Here is an 18,401-nt window from a genome sequence, read left to right on the forward strand (position 1 = left end):
TCAATCTCGCCTCATCTAGTCGAGTGATCAAAACACAGCTCTGGAAGGGCCAGCCTTCAAGCCTGAAGCAGTTACTCATGTTACTGAGAAAAGAACCACCTCAGCAAGCGAGGAGCTCATCTGAGGTTTTCAGCAAAAGTCACCCATCAAGCTACTGGTCCCAGTATGGGACACAGGAGTGTGAACCTGGGTACATTAATGTCCACAAAAGGACTCCTACGAGATCCGTATGTCCTCAGCAATCTCTTTATCATCCTCAAGGCTGGGGGAACACGGGATAAATACCTGAATTTGCTGGAGATGAGCTACGGCATGGTTCCCAAAACAAAGTATTTTGTGTTTTTACCAGAACCGCCTCGAGCTGTTCTGTGTGGACTGAAGTGGCTCAGGGAATCACTGCTCTTTGTGCAGAAGCGTGGTCTAGGACACGGCAAAGACTTTGTGATCATGGCATGCAAGGTCTGATTTCCAGTAAAAGGAATCAGAGCATCGCTGCACGCCACAATGAAAATCCTGCACGTGCACCTGGGCTTCTCTAGGTCTGCCTCTGAGCTTCCAGCTAGTTTAGTAGGAACATTCAGAACTGCTGAGCCAACATTTTAAAGCAGTGTGTAAAAAAGGCATGGTAGGCACCACAGTGTGCTCTACAGCCAAAAATCTCCACAGTCCGTTGCTGTTTTTCCTTCATATTCGTACCAAAATGATAGGCTCTTTAAGAAAACATAACCATTGCAAACCACATTACTCCTTCCACAGGTTCATTTTTCAGTTAGAATAAAGAAATATATCCTGCATCTAAATACAGAGCCTACCAGAAACACTGCTGTGTTCGCTCGTGGCTGGGGAGAGCGAATGTCTGTCCACACACTCTGAAAAGCTTCAGTGCGACTTCTAGCTTTGCATCACAAAATGTTGCAAGAAATATTAACAAACACCCCCAAACCACATCAAACACATCTGTTTCATTATCAAATTAAACTCGGATTATGTTGTTATATAGAAATGTTGTTAGCACAATCAATTTATTCGAGTATCTTGTGAACATTAGTAACTGCTTTCTCAACGGGGCATCCTTTTGAGGATGGACCCGACAGATGCAGGGCTGGAAGAGCTGTCAGGTTTTCAAAGAAAGTCTGTGGCAGAACTACAGCTCCGTTGCTCCACATGACAACTTTATTTATGACATCTTTCTTTCTGCCTTAATAACGCAACTTTTTTTTTTTTTTTTAAATGACATCAATCAACCCCTCGGCATTTCAGCTAAGGCTTATTTTAAGAATCTAGTGTCCAAGATCTTGGAGAATGGAGACAGAACTCACACAAACTAAAATAAAAGTAAATCTTTGGGGAAGAGACAAACAACTTTTGAGGAAAAAACCTACACTGTGAGCGTTTGTGCACAGTTCATTTTGTATCATAGACTTCAGCTTCAGCCAAAATCAAATATTTGCCTTCACAATTCTACCCCAGGACACTCCGACACGCTAAAAGCCTGCAGAGAGCACTTCTACTGACCAGCGCTCTACCATCTGACGCCAGCGTAGGAGGTCTCATGTCTGAACCCTGGTCTGGATGACTCATGATCAACTTTATGCAATTCTTTAAAAGAAAAAAGTAGAGATGATGATTTTCTACAACAGAAGAGTTTCTGCAAGTTCCGAACCAGGAACTTTCCGAATAGCTCTCAAGCCAGCTTTCAAGTTTTGCAGTGACCGTTTGAGTTTGGATAAGCAAGATGGAAATGAAACAATCAGGGCACCTGACTTACCTCCCAGCTCACAAGTACACGTGTGTTGGACAGAAAGGAGAGGGAAGGTGCTCTGCACTGGCCGGGCGGTCCTGCTGCCGTGGTGACTTCTGTGGCTTCCGAATACGGCCCGTACTACAAGGGGAACAAGGCATCTGTACGTTAATATATAAGCATGCACCCATCTCGTGTTCCTTAAAGGCTTTCCAAGAACAGCACGCAGAAACTTTTTCAATGCAATAAACCTTCTTAAAGACAGACCAGGCTTCTGGCACTCAGCACCAAATACCAGAGTTCAGTATGGGACCACGTAAATTACGGCACAGTTAAAATGTGAGGTGAGCTCAGGTAGGAGCAGGCAGCACGCACACCCTCCTGTGTGGCGGTGAGTGCCCGGGAAAGCATAAGCCACCTCCAGTTTACCCAAGGGTGAGAACGTGCACTCAGCAACAGAGTAAGTGAGGAACAGTTTGTGTCCCTCTACCTTACCTTAAAGTAATGTGTTGGCATGTCTGTGCCATAGCCTGGCATAATTGGCTTCCTCTCGTGGATAAGGAGGAGCACAGCAACAGTCAAGCACACACTGGAGTCCAAATCCAGCTTCTTTTACATAAAATATCTGCCAGATGTTAATTACAGAAGGACAGCATGTGATGGAGCCTCAGCCTGGGTTCAGGGTGCAGGGGCACGCTGCACACATGCTGTGCATGGCTTATCTCTACCTGCAGCTAAGCCAACTGCTCTGACAACTTCTGAGCCCTTGGTAGGAGAATAATTTAAATGCATATTAGGAAAAGAAAAGACAAATTTCAAGAGTCTGGAAAACTGGCTTCAGTTAGCAGTGCGAGGACAAAGGTGAGGTAATGGTGGAAACAGCGGCTTTTCTGAGGCCACTTGAGTGGGATAATGAAGTTTGTTCAGTACATCCCCAAGCTAATTGGAAATCATTTTCCAGAACAAAGGAACTTCACTGGAAGCAATTTGAGGAAAAATACTGATATATTTACTTATTTTGGAATGCAATACTAGCAAGTAGGAAAAAAAAAAAACAACAAAACACGCTACAAAGGCTGAGCAACATCGAAATTATGAACTCCAAAAAGTCTCTCAACAGACATGTGTCAGTATCTGTGCTATCGAGAAAGGCTAACATTGATCTCTTTGTTTGAATTACAAAGAATGCACACTTCAAAAAAAAAAAAATTTTATTGACTTCAGCTGTTTTCTTTACCTAACGGGAGGAAGAAAGGTTTGCATGTGGCAAAGAACAACCCCTCCCATTTTGCATCTGGTGACAACACCCAAACAAAACCACAATCAAACCAAAACCAGCCCCCTCATGTAACAAAGGATGGGACTAGAAATACTTTGCAACTTTAAACACTGTTTTGTCAAAAAAGAAAAAAATAAAAAGAGAAAATAAAAGAGAGAAAAAATGTCAAGTTATCATATATCCAAAGCTATCAGGTAAGCAATTGTTTTCATTCCAGCAAGCAAATGCAATCTTTCCATGTGTATTTAAATCATTTTTCACAAAAACAAAATAGTGGATATTTTAAAGACAAAACAGTTTAACGGTCTTGCATGTTTTTCTAATATCTAAGTGGAGTTCTAACAGAACTTCTCTCTGTAAGTGAATAACTTTAAACCTTTATGTTATGTTTGTCATGAAGATTTCCTGGGAACAAACACATCAATATGCATATACTGTCGCTGGGGCAGCCTTTATAAAACACCCTTGGAAAGATGCTCTCACAAAGGAAGCAGAACCAACTCAAACCTCACTGAATCATCGGGAATCTTTGAACAGATCTCCGTGAACATCAGACAGGATTTCTGATGTACTTGGGGACACCTCCCAAGGATAACACATAACAAAATAATCATCAGATCTATAAAGCAGGTATTTTTTTCAAAAATAATGCAAACTTTCATCAAAATATATCAACACCTGAGTGAAATTTCAGTGTTTGTTTTTACACAGTTAAGATTAAAAAAAAAGGACTGCAGTGGAAGGGGAATAAACAGACTCCTCCTGTAAGCAGGTATCACTATTAGCAGGGATTTTGCACATTTTGGCCCAGCTGATTTCAGCCAGTCAAATCACATTAGTACCTGAAACCTCCTTCTAAAAGAGTACCAGATTCAAAACTGCAGCTATTCCTCAAAAGTTCCTTGAAACATTTCTCACTTTGTTTTCTTTTGCCCGTCTCCCCTTCACCTTTCTGATCACGGGCACTAACACAATCACTTTCCAGAACAGCCCATCTCTGGCACAGCACCACCTCCAGCGAGAACAAGCCAAAGCTCGCTCCAGCACGCCGGACGTACCCCTCCATCGTTCAAAGCTCTCACTCTGAACCGATACGTTGCTCCAGGAAGGAGGTTGCTGACGGTGCACTCCAGGTCAGGACCATGATATACTTCAGAAACAACTTCTTCAGGTTCTGTCATTTCTACGCTGTACTCTGAGATGGGACAGCCACCTTCTGACGGAGGGACATCTAGAAAGAAATCATATAATTCATTAATAACATGAGGACATACGCCAGGAAGATTAATTTTTTACTTCACATACCACAGATATATACACACACAGAGATACACAAACTGCATTCGGCGATTATTTTCCTCTTTGATAGACACCTTACCTGCAGGTACCTCAGTCATATGATGACATTTTTTAAAGCAAATGAATAAAATTACTCTTAAATCTAAACATCCACCAGGTCAGATTGTCACACGGAAGAGCAGCAGCTCCCCCACAACAATGACCTGTCACCCTGGGAAGTTGTGTTTGATGTCAGGAGGTGCCCAGCTACTTGTTAAACAGAACGCATCCCCTTCTGAGGATAAAAAAAAGTTAATCAGCTTCTTTCTCCCAGCATCAAAGGTGGTGTTGTGTGCAAAATATTGGTCAGTGAGGCAGGAGAAAAGGTACAGAAAGCTGCACAAAGAACGGGACTAGCACTGAATACACCTTTTCTAGAACAGAGAGAAATTAGGAGGCACATGGTGGCTGTCTGACCCAGTCTTGGCAGAGGTGGGTCACGAACACTCCAAAACTACTACTTATACATTGGATTTCTGGCAAAGCCTTATTAATATCCAATAAAAATACGAACAACTGCCATCCTCAAACTTCATTAGTCACACTGTTAACACTTATGAGATTCTAAATCTCTGTGCAATAATCCAAACCCTGTGCTTCACTTGGAAGAACAGCTTTTTAGGAACCTGAATTCGTTTTCTGTGCCTGTATCTGTTCTGTTGTGGGTGCCTTTTTCCCCATGAAAACAATGGATTTGATAATATTTGCATGTTATATCACAAGCCAGTATCACAGAATCAATCTGCCTGGGGTTCTGAAAAGCAGTGCTCCATCTTAAGGGGTACAGCCTTCCAGGAAACAACATGGTATCTTGGATGCACAGGTGAATTTTTATACTGGTTTTGAGATGCATTTGCCAGTTAGAAATAGTACTGCTCTAGAATTTAGCTTAACAAATGACACCACAAAGAATCTTGGATGCTGCAAGATTATCACAGTAAAGAAAAAAAATCTGTTGCATGCTGGCATGTACCTTGTATTCTGAAAAATGTGCATTTTTTGACAGTTTAGTGTAATGTCCATGGTCCAAGTCCTTTGCAAAATTACAGGTGTCCAATGGATTGTGTGTGTTATACTGTGGATCAGGGTTTTAAATGCCACCTAAAATCCTCGGTATGTTCTAACTCAAATTTCTGAGAGAAGTTCTACAGTAGAAGTAGCAAAATGCTTCTGCTAAGTCTTGAATCACACAGTGTTTTGGCAATAAAAGGATAGATATTCTAATACAGCTGACATTTTATAGTCCTGACACAGAAACAGGTCTTAACTAAAACAAAAACTGGAGCACAGTATCAGGCCTAAAGGGCAGCTGAAGGACAGCTAAGTTCAGAAACCCACAGCAGTTGAAGAGAAGTTGCACTTCTGACTTGCACAGACTTTGCTGGACATTGCTTTGTACTTCCCAGTGAACAGAATACACTGCAACTTTTCACAAGGTCTAGCAATAGAAATAAAAGCTAAGGCAAGTCCAGCAACTAACCATCAAGATCAAAGCTATTCAGCAGTGAGACGCTCCAGAGGCTTACCCCATTGTAGCTGTACTTCTTTGTGCTTTGGCTTTCCCAAAACTCTTGGTGGCCGGCAGTGTCCTGGTGCAACACTGAGCGTACGGACAGGTAAACTTTCAGAACACTGGAAGAGAACAGGAGCTGAAATTAGCTCTCCAGTATGATTATTGCCTATATAGTGAAGCATAATTAGAAAGTGGCACAAGAAGTTGTTTTCTACAACAACTGTTTAATAGAAATTTATATAATCAGTAAAGGATAGGAGATGCTATCAAGCATGTTACTCGCTAAACGCAATTAATAGAGTTCTTTCATTAGCATACTCAAAAGTGTAGCACGGGAAACTTTTATGGCTAATGTTGCATGGTTCTTTATTTAAATTTTCCTTCTTTTTAAAATAATATCAAGGCCTAAAGTACTCAGTCATAAAAAGAAAAAAAAAAACCACAACATCAAAAGGTGGAAGAATAAAACCGCAGGTACTGAAACGATTTTAAATCAAAGGAGGGAATGACAGGAATCGGTGGCTGGAAAACAGAACCCAAAAATTTAAAGACTTCAGCCACATGAAAGACAATTAACTGTTACAACAAACTACCCCCACTGCATCTTCAGTCACCAGCTTTGTCAGTACAGGCTCATGTACAGGAGAGTCTGTGGCCTTTCTCAAGCAAGTGGCCAGATCAGATAAACATGATGGTCTTTTCTAGTGTAAGTCCAGATAACTACAGATTGGTTTTGAGGAAACTGAATCTCACTAAATTGCAATTTGCCTTAAAAAACTCCATCAGGTACACATAGATAAGTCTTCTAAAATTCATCAACTTACAACATAAGATTTAACTGCAATCAGTGTAGCTTTACTGTGCTATAGGAAAGATATTCACCTTCTTTTTAAAGCAGAAATCTTTTACCAAAAATAGCAGATAAATCTCTGAAAAATATAAAGCCAGCCAATAGTCCTTACTGTTAAATAATACTTACCTGACTGTGTCCACCAGTGCTGATACAGCATGCCCGGAGTTTATACAAAGTGCCTGGTTTCAAGTGAGTACAGGTATATTCTGTAGCCGATCCACTATATGCCACTTCCCATTGATTTGCTAAAAAATGAGATATATCCAAGTTTAGAGAAGTGTAATGCAACAAGTTTACAAGTGTCTAGAAGGAAAGAAAATCCTTAATGTGGTCTTCCAGAGAAGATATATTTCAGGAAAGTCATTAGTGTTAATATTACTACGAATATTATTCTTGCTTAAAGCCCTTCATACACCTAGACACAAATACAAATATATAGACTTACATACTATACAATATATAGACTTACAATATTTCTAAAATGCATTAAAAACGTAAAATCAAACAGTAGGTGCAGTCATATAACCTAAAATTTTACCAGTATTAAAGAAAAAGAGCGTACTCAAAAAAACCCACAACAAAACCTTCCCAAAACCCAACCCAAACTCTCCCAGGAACCCTGCAAGTTTTAAGGCTACAAGTACGTAACTTAGTTTCAATTACAAGTACGGCATTAGGACATTAATGACACTAATAGTCCAAAGAGTCAGTACTTCTTTACAGTAGTCATAATGGATTGAAATGGTGACAACTTGCTTCAAGTTTACCTTCTGGACTTCCTTGAGAAATCTCCAGTAGATACTTCAGGATTTCTGAACCACCGTTATCCTGTGGAGGATCTGAAAGAATAAGGCAAGTTGTTAGTAAATCAAGATTAGGAGTGAAATATAACAAAAAGATTACAGAACCTGTTTCTGATCCTGTTCCTTCTCCTCCACAAACTCCCCCACACTAACTGCACCAAGGAATTTATAGCAGAAGTGGGTAGCAGAAGTTAGTTTTCAGCATGAGTCAGAGTAAATCAGCTGGATAATGATGCTACAAACAAGATGTATGGAAAAGCAGTGAAGGAGATACGGTATGGAGGCTTGCCCCACCGATAAAGGAAGCAGCTGGATGATGTGGCAATGGGACATGAAATTGAAGGTGAAAGCCTGAAGATACACTTGAATGCAAGTCAGTCAATAAAAACAAGCAACGTTTTTGATTCTGAAAACATAGGAGCTTCTACACATCTTTTAAAATATTAAAAAAAATTCACTTGTCAAGCTCTCCAAACACCTTGAACTTTGGACTGAGAAGCAGCATGAAAAACCTAAGTTCTAACACATAATTACATGATTTTATTTGAATTTATTATGACCCAAAAAACCTGAACTGGCTTACCCCACTTCACACTGAAGCTGTGAGATGTTATCGGCCCCTTAATAACGGGTCTGGTCGGAGGTCCTGGCCTGTCTGGGCTCGTTGTACAGACCAACACTTCGCTGGGAGAACTCTTTCCTTCCACATTAGAAGCAAACAGCTGAAACAAAACCACAAGGAGTTTACCATTGTTTACTGTAACTGCTTTTCTGACAGTTCTGCATGAGATTTCTTTCAGTAATTGCACAAACATCATTAAACTGGAAAGCATGTCACATCCCAAAAAAGTGTGTGGGATTCTAATAACAGATATTAGACTGCCACATTCTTTCTTTACAGACCACATTGATTTTTCCCCTCCCTCCAATAAATTATGATACATTTAAGTTAAGAGCACTGCTGTTCTTCCCTTTAAAAAAAGAGCCACATGGCAACTTGCAGTTATTTACTCATAAAAGATGAGAATAATGACAATAACTATGCTGTTTTCATTTTGGAGGTATTTCAAGTTGCTGTTTAAAACAAATTAATTCAGAGTATCAGTAATCACACAATTAAAAGCTTAAGTAAGCTTAAGACATGCAAACAAGAAAGGTGTAATCTACAGGCACTGAAACGAGCAGGATGCACATGAAGCAAACTTTCTCAGCCAAATCCTTCGTCTACTCAAGAACACCTCCTGCTGACTTCAGGGAGAAGGCTGCTAAGCTAAGAGTAGGCACGAGGACATGGCCAGGAGAGTGAGCAGATCAAGATCGTACAAAGAAACCCCAAATGGTCCCACGTTTTGTGGCTGCTGAGTGCTGTATTAGCTCATGCTAATCTCTGGGACAGAGATCTGCTGCCAAAGAAGTGAACCATAAAACATGTAGTATAATTGCTAATTGTAAATACAAGCCATCAGGAACTTCTCCACTTGGGAAGCTCTGTTATTCTCAGGAGCAGTCACTTTTATCCTGTCTTCTAACACAGGTGTCTGAGGGAAACTATTTGTAATTTTTAAGGCCAAGAAAGTAATTGAGGTTGTCTAGCTCATATGCTTGCTTTTAAACAAGTCACTAAAGCCAGTACCAACTCCTGTGTATCATCTCTTGGGTCTTCTCTGACTATCCTCCAATTTAAGACATCTTGCCATGAGCATCAGATACACGAACTAACTAAATATATATCCCAGTAGGTGTTCTAGGGGATCGGTGTGAGCTACAAAGGTAATGCAGTATTTACAAATTCCCCTGTTTGTACAGATAAAGATTGCACTAGCCTGGCAGGAACTGAAAATTCACGTTAAATTGATTGTTCAAGCAGGATCTTCAACACTTTTTCTGGAGCCACGGCTTCCCAACCTACAGTCCCCCATCCTCTTACTAGGAATAAAACCAAAACTTTGTTTGCTTCCAGGTTTCACCGAAAAAATTATGAAATAGTATATACCAGCACTGCTTTCTGTGGAACCTCGCTAGAAGCAGCCACTGGCGATTCCCTTCTACACTGACATGTGAAACACGTGAGAGAATGAAATTGTCGTGTTATGTTTGGCATCATTTGCCCTTCTGTGCCAAACCGAACAAATGCCTTTATGATGGTGTATTATTCTACCACTGGCACTTTAATTAACCAATCTTTATTTCATCAAAGAGGTTGGCAGGATGCCTCCTCTGAAAGCATAAACTGTCTGGCATGAATTAGATTTCCCCTTTAATTCTTAATTACTAAGGGGTTTCCTCCAAGAACTTGCTAGATAGCCCCAATGGCAAGTTTTAACACTGCTGTGATCCTAGGGTGTCTCTGTTGGGTTTTATTTGTTGGGTTTATTTTATCATTTTAGGGATCCTTCCCCAATTTCTGTAGCTAATTAATGCCAGTCCGCATGGAGTGAGGGAACATCTCAGTGCTGTGTGAGATCAGAGTTGTGCTTGTAGCCAGTGACACAACGCTGTGAGTTTGCTCCGTTATCAACCCAGTTTTGTAAAATCCATGTTTGATTTGAAAGCAGGGCTGCAGAGAAGCACTAACTCTCCTTCTTCTCAGACAGCCACAGCAGCTTTTACATCGCTAAACTGAAAGGCATCACCTCCGAGTGACCCCACAACAGCTTTCCGATGCTTTGAGTAGTTCTTCATGCAACTTCACAAGGTCTTCTGTCCCACAAAGGAATATATGCAAAGTTGTTTTTAAAGATTTAAATAAGTATTTGGGTAATGTTTTTTTTTTGTTGCTCCTGAATATACTAACACCTACGGAAGCCAAATGTTTTTAATTCGACACAAACCTACAGCATCCTTCTCTCCCTGCACCATTTACAGATGACATGAAGCTGCTTCCAGATATCGTTTCTATTTGGCAATGTGGGAGCGCAGTGGACATTGGCTTTACAGACAGCTTCCTGCCATCTCTGGAGGGATGGCAGCGCTCCAGATGTACTGAGGAGCACCCACAGAGCAGGAGATGCCAACGCTTGCGAAAAAAAGGGCTCCAAAACCAGCCACATGTGCGTATCACAGATCATGTTTTTGGGGAGCCGTGCAGCTGCCTACAACCACCTCAGGCCCTGAGCCACACTTGTACAAGACCACACCTGACAGCACATAGTACCAAGAACCATGTCTGTTTCAAAAGGGCTGAGCAATGAGCATCTCCTGTAGTGAAAGTGAAAATACAATTTTGGTTTAAACTATTAGTTCGTAGCATAAAATAAATTTCTATTTGATAGCTCAGTTTTGCAGTTAGTACTAAAGGGTCCCTACAGTGCCTGTTGAAAAAACCCAACACAGAAAATACTATGCAATGGCAAGAGAAAAGAGACTTTACCCTGAATTTATACTGCGTGCTTCTTCTGAGATTCTTCACAGTACAAGCTTGCTCCTCTCCAGTGTACTTTGGGTGAAACACGCTATCCTAGAAAAAAAAAAAACAAACAAATTCTCATAACTGAGGAGTCTGAGGAAGTGCTCTCTGTATTATAGTCTGTAGCTAGAACACATTATTGCGAAGGGGCTTTACAGTTGAGTGCTTTTTATTATTAATTTTAAGCTGCAAGGCCACAATAATTTTCCTTCCAGAAGGATAATGCAACTGACCTTAATAATATAATTTTGGTGTAAAATAAGCACAAAAATAATCATGACAGTTTAACACACGTTACAGAAATAGAAGGGACAGAAGACAGAACACAAGCACACCACACACGTGAGGACACGGCAGACTGAACTGTGGAAGGACGAGCTGCCCTGTACCTTACGGACTCCTGTGAAGGCATCACGGATGACAGTACAGATTTTCAGCTAAGGATTCACAGTTCTTTTTTGGAGCAGAACAAATCACACAGCTCCGTCCTGCCAAGTACCCAGTACTCCTAAAAGACCCTTCAAAGCAGCAATCTGTAATCTTCTCTGTGATCTTGAATTAATAAATGAAAATTCAGTCTAAGTCATGCAGTATATTTTATAGTAACACAGTACTTACATTATCTTCTTCCTGAATTTCCAGGGTGTAGGAAATCACTTCCTCTGGTGTACATCCTTCTACTTTATTCCACTGCAACGCGATCCACGTAACACCAGCTCGAACAAGCCTTGGTGCAGAAGGGGTCTGAGGAATATTACCTGCAGTGTAGCATACCACCTCCTGGCTGTACCCACTGCACAGGGATTGAGAAGGAGAGAGAGGAATATTAAAAAAAAAATCCAAATCCCAACAACAACAAACCCCCCAAAACCAAACCTCAGTGTATTAAGAGAAATATTTCACATTTTCAAAAAATCTAGGCAATGTTAAAATTGCCCAGAAAGAAAAGATGAGCACCCAGTTAGGAAATGCCAGAATTAAGTGCAGAAAAAAAATGCAGGATTATATCTGTCCTTGCAGTCATTTTTACAGATCTCATAATAATAATATTGGAAAAAAATAATATTTGATTGCCTCAAAAATATTAACTTACTATTAACTATGAAATAAAGCAAAATCTCATTTAACAAAGCGGAACTAAAACATAGGACATAAAGCCCGAAGTGTTCAACTTTTGGATACTGAATTCCCCTCCAAATAAAGTAGGGAAAATTTATCCAGTCATGACCATACATGCTCAGCATCACATAGGAATCGTCTGCTGAAAGCACAGATCCCTTCCAACCCTCCAGGCTGGCTCTACTCCTATCTGACCTTCCTGCCCAAACTTCCTTGCATTTGAAGCTGAGCATAAAGTTGCTCTTTTGCACAGCTCGGGTTGCAACCAGAGAGAACATCCAAGGCAGAGGAGATGAATACTCTCATCTTGTCTAAATCCCAGCAGACAATGCCTTGAAATGTAAAAGGCGGTTGTGTCAAAGAAGCGTAGGGAGAGTTCTCTTAAGATTCCATGCACAATATGTTATGGACAAAGGAAATTTGAGAACAAAGTTAAAACGGACAGATTTTGATGAACTTTCAGGAGGGCAAGATCAGAACTGTCAACTGAAGGTAACCTTCTTGCAATTTTCAATCTCTGTTTCCAAAGTACAAATGTATTTTGTTTCTCAGCAATTTCATTCCATGAATTTAACACACACAAAAAGTCACATCTCCTTTTTCTGAGTTTTCTTTCTCAAAACTTACGTATTCTTATAGTTAAAAAAATCCACCTATAACTAACACCTGAACAAGACAAAGATCATCTTTAATGGTAAGTCCACAAGCATTATAACCAACCATAACCATCTTATGACAGGAAGTGTTAGATTACATTATCAAGTCATAATTTTGAGTGCTGTCTATAAAAATAAGCCACGTGCTGTTGGTGCTTATCTCGTAGATTAACACAGAGCAGCTGACCATAAATACAGTTCTTAGTCCACTCCCTCAATAGCCTGGGGAAAAAAAGAGAGAGAGAGGAACAACAAAAAAGGAGGGGGGAAGGGTTAAAGCATAGCCTAAGATATGTTAAAAAACTGGAATCCAGCAAAGAGAAGAGATGCCGAAACTGAGAACTTTGCACAAAGGCAGTCCCCTTCCATTTACACTCGGCAGCTCCAGCTCGAGTCTCTCTTTCTCCAGTTCAAGTATTATTTCAATAGGGAGGGAAGTAATCTTGCAAGAAGTCGGCATACGCGAACAGCCAGCACATCTCAGAGGGAAAAACAGGAATATGAATAAAGTACTTTTTAAAAGATATGTATTACTAAAAGGTATGTGTTTTAGAAGAGAGAACAAGACAGGAATCTCCCTCAGCAACACACTGTCATATACCCCTCGTGTTTCTTTTTCGGTCCTTCTTGTAATAACGATTAGATCCTGTTTAGCTAAGGAGGACAATAAAAGAGGATACAAGAGCACTGGATGTTTAGCTTCTTCACAGCTAAACTTTTCCTGGTCTATGTTCCTTCCGTGAGGACATGGGCACACAGTCCCTGCAGCGCGATGTCCCTTTGGGCACGCTCTGGTCCTCAGCTACGTAACATTTTAGCCCAGCGCTCCCTAGGAGCTCCCGGAGGATTGCAGTAAGTCTGATTTCTCAACATCTTCGTTTGAGAGCATCTGTTCACGTGCAAAGACCAGTAAAACTTGAAACTCATCTTGCAGGGCCCTTGGCTGTGCCTATCCCCTCTCGATCCTGGCTCTCCCACCCTTCTTTCCCACCCCACCAGCCAGCTCTGCGGAAGAAGGAAGGGACTGTACTGCTGAAAAAAACGACAGAAGGGCTTTTCTTTAAACCGGAAAAAAATAAATACATCGAGTCTCCTTTCAAAATCCGTAACTCGACTTCCTCTTGCTTGTTTTTCTTGGGTCACAGAGGTCCCTAGTGGGAATTTTACATAACAGGTGTATTCTTTTTGTATTAGGAATAGATCACAAAACACCATTTAACACCTCAAAAGGAGTCTATCTTCTCAGGCTAACCTCACCATGCTGAAGGTACACGGTGATTCCCTGGGAGGTCAACACCACCACCAGGGAAAGCGTGACTTAACTCTAAAGTACTAATAACAGAGGAAATGTCAGATATTTAACTCAAAACCAGAAAGAGAAAAAACAAACAAACAAAAATCCCCTCCTGAAATTCTTCTTTACATTGTCATTGATAGTTAAACTTTTCAGCTACCACCTTTTCTCAAGAAAGTGTGTACCTTGGGAGAACTTACCTCGTACCGATGTCATTCTGAGCCGCTAATCGGAAGGTGTAACCCAAAGCCGGACAGAGCTTAGTCAACTTGCAATGCTTCTGGCTTCCAAAGTAACATTCTCTGAAACCACTGTTCCTTTTTCCCTAGAAAGAGAGCAATCTGTAAGCGGATAGCTATGAGACTAAAACCACACGGTGCTTCTTTTAAAAAGAGCTGCTCAATGATATTAGAACGAGATGCTTTCACACAGGCACTGTGCAAAGCAAGCTGTGTAAGGCACTGACAGCATCGCGACGCTCCCTAAACCGACACGGATCGAACGCAGTCAGTCTGCTCTCGGATTCCTCCTCTTTGCAGATCCGTATCTTCAGATTCTCATCTGCGCCAGACGTATCGACAGCTCCTGTCATCCTACTTGAAGTGCAATTTATTCTACTCATTAACCAAAACCAGGCAAGTTAAGGGTGAAATTAATCTCGGTCACAGGAGCACAGGAAAGCTGCGAGCAGCATTTCTTGCAAGCGCTACCCTCTGCGCCTCGGAGCCCATGTCAGCTCTCCCTGGTCCTTCCCAAGGCCTCGATCCCACCAGAGGGCTCTCGCTCTCCACCGGCCAGCCCGCGGCCAAGCCCAGACTGCCACCGAGAGGGACAAGCCTGGGTGCAACCCTCTGCTCAGCCCCATGCCCTCCAGGGCTTAAATAGATTTACTCATCACGGGGGAGTATTTAACATGCCAGATTCTGTACCCATCTCATCGCTCAGAGCACCCGGCATGCGATGAGCAAAGAGGATTTGTTGGAAAGCACGCAACTTTGTTAGGAAACTCATATGCCAGAGGCACAGTATAAGGGAGCTTCACACCGATGTGACCTGGAGCTATGATGAGCCCTGACAAAGCCAAGATGGAGCAGCAGTAAAAGAGGGTATCAAGACACCTCTAGCTCCCAAGTTCTACCTCAGGTTCATCAAGTACAAAGCAAGACAGCCGAGGACAAGGACATTCAGGAGCTCTCTCCCTCCCCACCACATTTAAAACAAACCAAAAACTTTTTCAATCCAACATGACTTGGTACGCCCTAGGGTAAAAACAAAGCTGAGCTTTTCAAAGGGCAGAGACCTCAAGACAACAAACAAACCAGTTTCATCCTACACCACACACAGAAAACGGTCACTTGGAAATCTTGCAGGGAAAAGGGCCCAGACTGCTCGGTTCTACATAAATAAAATCTACTTGAGCTGTAGCTGTTTAAAGGACTTTTAATCTCAATATCTGAATGCAAAATTAATCAACCACAACATTACAAAGTACCCAAAAGCACACCAGAAGAGAAACCTAGCAAAGCATGCCCACGTGCTCACACTGGTGCAGGAGATAGCTACGCCCATCTCTGCAGCTTCTTCTGACTCAAGAGCACTGCTATGCCATTTACTATTTTTGCCACCTGTCTGTACACTTTCTAATTCTTATTTTATCTCTGCAAAATTAACATCTGCCTGTAGACAAGACTACTTATTTCACCTGAATATACACCAGCTTGACAGAAGACTCCATGTTTCCATACCCAAGCAGACTAACAGGAAAATTATTTATACAGTGTCCCTCACTATGACCAACAGCCTCACCTGTGGCTGCCTCCTCGGCTCTGTCTGTCCTCCCACACACCATTCTTCCTCCACGCTCAATACATCACCTCATCATCAAAGATCTCAAAAATGCCGAAGTGGGACATACATTTTTTTTTATACATTCTCCAGCCCCCATCAATTTCCACTTCTTTTCACTCGGCTTGCAACTCAGAAGGAAGAATTCCATAAAATATTGTAGGAAGTCTCCAAAATATTTTTATCAAGTCAGAAACGATCACGCAGACCTCCAGCACAGTGCAACAATTTGGAGGCACTGAAGAGACATTTAGCACACTGGCAAACAGCCATAACTTGCTTTTATTTATACAGTATGATCCTACACTTGTTCTAGAACCTGGTTTTAAACACAATATTCAACTTCACCCACTTGTTCCAGCTGTAGCATTACCATATGGCTCAAGTAAATTAAGGAGTGGAACTGGAAGAGAATCATAAATCCTAAAGCTAAAGTCATTTGTAAATGAGACAACTTTTTTGGATCCAAAATCTCTAGATATAGAGTTATATCACAAAACTCCTTTTGAACAAAAATAATAGGTCATCACACCTCCTAGCTCAGCAATAGCATATTTAAAATCCAGACTATACAAAACCTAATTAGTAATTCTACATTTTGGTAAAATATCCAGTCATCAGTGTAGACTGCTAAGAACAGATTTTTTTTTTTTCCCCTATGCAAACTCTTTTATAGGTTTAGATGCATTAAATTAGTTCTTCTCTAACTCTCTAATAACTTCACGATTTGTAAATAATTTGAAAACATTTAATCTATTTTTGTTTTCTGCTTAAGAACGTATTTTTTTTACAATTTCCCTACGTTTTTTCTCCAAGAGAAGAAAGTGACCAAACGCTAAGTCTGTGATTGACGAATAGATGAACAGGGATGGCTGGCTAAAAACAAAAGTCAGAAAATCTCACCTGCAGCACAGTGCCTGAACTGAGAGCAACTGACCAAGGAAACTCCCAGTTTGTCAAACCAGTGGGTTAACACTTTGCAAAGACTGCCAAACGTTTATGTTATCCTCAACTTTATAACAGCACAAATTCGGATACTGTATATGTTTTTCTTCTATAACTGGTATTGTACATTCCCCAGACTCGCTCAGAGACTGACTGGTATTCAAATTACTCAGACTGGCTGGTATTTTGGATTCTGTTGGCACTAATTGGAGAGGCTGGCCGATATTTCTAATTATCCTGGCATTAATAGCCTGGAAATAGTCCCTCCACTCCTTCTCTCCCAAGATTTATGAAAGCACTAATGCTGGCATAATTATAGACAGGAACAACTGGCAGGCTGGTACTGGCTGCCACCCAAGAGCCTTACAGCTTTCCCAGAATCCTCCTCCTATTCTTTGCAAACTCGGCATCCAAGTTTTAATCCTTTAAATAATGTTTCGTAAGTTGCTTAAAATACACTGTATCATTTCCGCAAATATTTCTAATCCACAAATTTCAGAGGGAGAGCAGACACTGACTTCTTCACTAGCCCTGCTTGCTCCAGCTGCATTCCCTATTCTTCACGAGGACAACCCATACTGTGACGATCATCAGGGCCTGCCTGAGGAAACAAGAACAATTCAGCTCAACAAATCTGTTCGAATTTGCACAATACTATAACCCAGCATTTTAACACACTTTTTAAGAGTTTTGCCTGCTGTTTCAGCTCTATTTCAAGCTATGCACTCACCAAAACAGAGCGCTTAGGTGTGTTGTGGAGATGGCATTTATTGAGATTAGAGTTATGAGATCTTTAAATGCGTTTTGTTGAGTGCCTTCCCTGCAGCAGACGTAGCAAATAAACACAAAAGGAGGAATGGGCCACTGCAGGTACAGCGGATGCAGAAACAGCGCAGTCCTTCACAGCCCAGGGAGGTGGTTGAGTCCCCATCCCTGGATGTGTTTAAGAATAGGGTGGATGATCTTAAGGATATGGTTTAATGGGGATTAGGGACGGTTGGACTCGATCTCTAAGGTCTTTTCCAACCTAGAAATCCATGAAATCTATGAAATCTATGAAGACCTCTCTGCAACAGACTGGATAAAAGCTGCCAGCACCAGATCTGCAACCGGGAGGCACGGTGGCAATCTGCTGCAGGCCATGCCAGTGTTAACTTCTGCGTTTGCTTCATATGGGCAATAAAAAGCAACAGACTGATATTCAATCTGACACAAAGCTGTGGAGCAAACTGTCAACAATTAGCACAGCACAATCCAATAACTCTGCAAAGCATTTACCATGCAGGCTCCTATACAAGTGATTGAATTGTCTCTACAAACGAGCATTTAGAAGACAGAACGGGACCTATGGAACATCCCTAAAATATACACAAAACCCAATTTTATCCAAGACTCCTTGTGCATGTCTCCTAGGAGCGGCACAGGCACCAAACAGATCTAGAGGGTAGGAAGGTGAACAAACACGTGTCCAAGCATGAGTGTAGAACTCCGTGTATCTGAATTCTGGTGGACCATCACTGAGACACATGGGTGCAGACTGTCAGCTAGTGTAAATGAGCACACCTCTGCTAGCCTTGAGAAGTTTATCTCCAAAATTATCTCTGTTTAT

At 41.3% G+C, this 18,401-nt stretch overlaps 1 protein-coding gene across 1 annotated transcript in view; it reads right to left on the reverse strand.

Moving 5' to 3' along the window:
* FNDC3B (fibronectin type III domain containing 3B) overlaps positions 1–18,401 on the reverse strand; it is a 159,261-nt gene that overhangs the window by 35,129 nt on the left and 105,731 nt on the right. Inside the window, exons 11-19 of the mRNA XM_009989966.2 lie at positions 14,203–14,327; positions 11,552–11,726; positions 10,898–10,984; positions 8,111–8,249; positions 7,492–7,563; positions 6,851–6,969; positions 5,885–5,990; positions 4,079–4,251; positions 1,769–1,882 (exon numbers count right to left, since the gene is read on the reverse strand). Of these exons, the coding sequence (XP_009988268.2) occupies positions 1,769–1,882; positions 4,079–4,251; positions 5,885–5,990; positions 6,851–6,969; positions 7,492–7,563; positions 8,111–8,249; positions 10,898–10,984; positions 11,552–11,726; positions 14,203–14,327 (1,110 nt within the window). The remainder of the gene's footprint in view (positions 1–1,768; positions 1,883–4,078; positions 4,252–5,884; positions 5,991–6,850; positions 6,970–7,491; positions 7,564–8,110; positions 8,250–10,897; positions 10,985–11,551; positions 11,727–14,202; positions 14,328–18,401) is intronic.

Source organism: Tauraco erythrolophus, chromosome 11, assembly GCF_009769465.1.
Source record: "Tauraco erythrolophus isolate bTauEry1 chromosome 11, bTauEry1.pri, whole genome shotgun sequence".
In the NCBI taxonomy this organism is placed as follows: Eukaryota; Metazoa; Chordata; class Aves; order Musophagiformes; family Musophagidae; genus Tauraco; species Tauraco erythrolophus.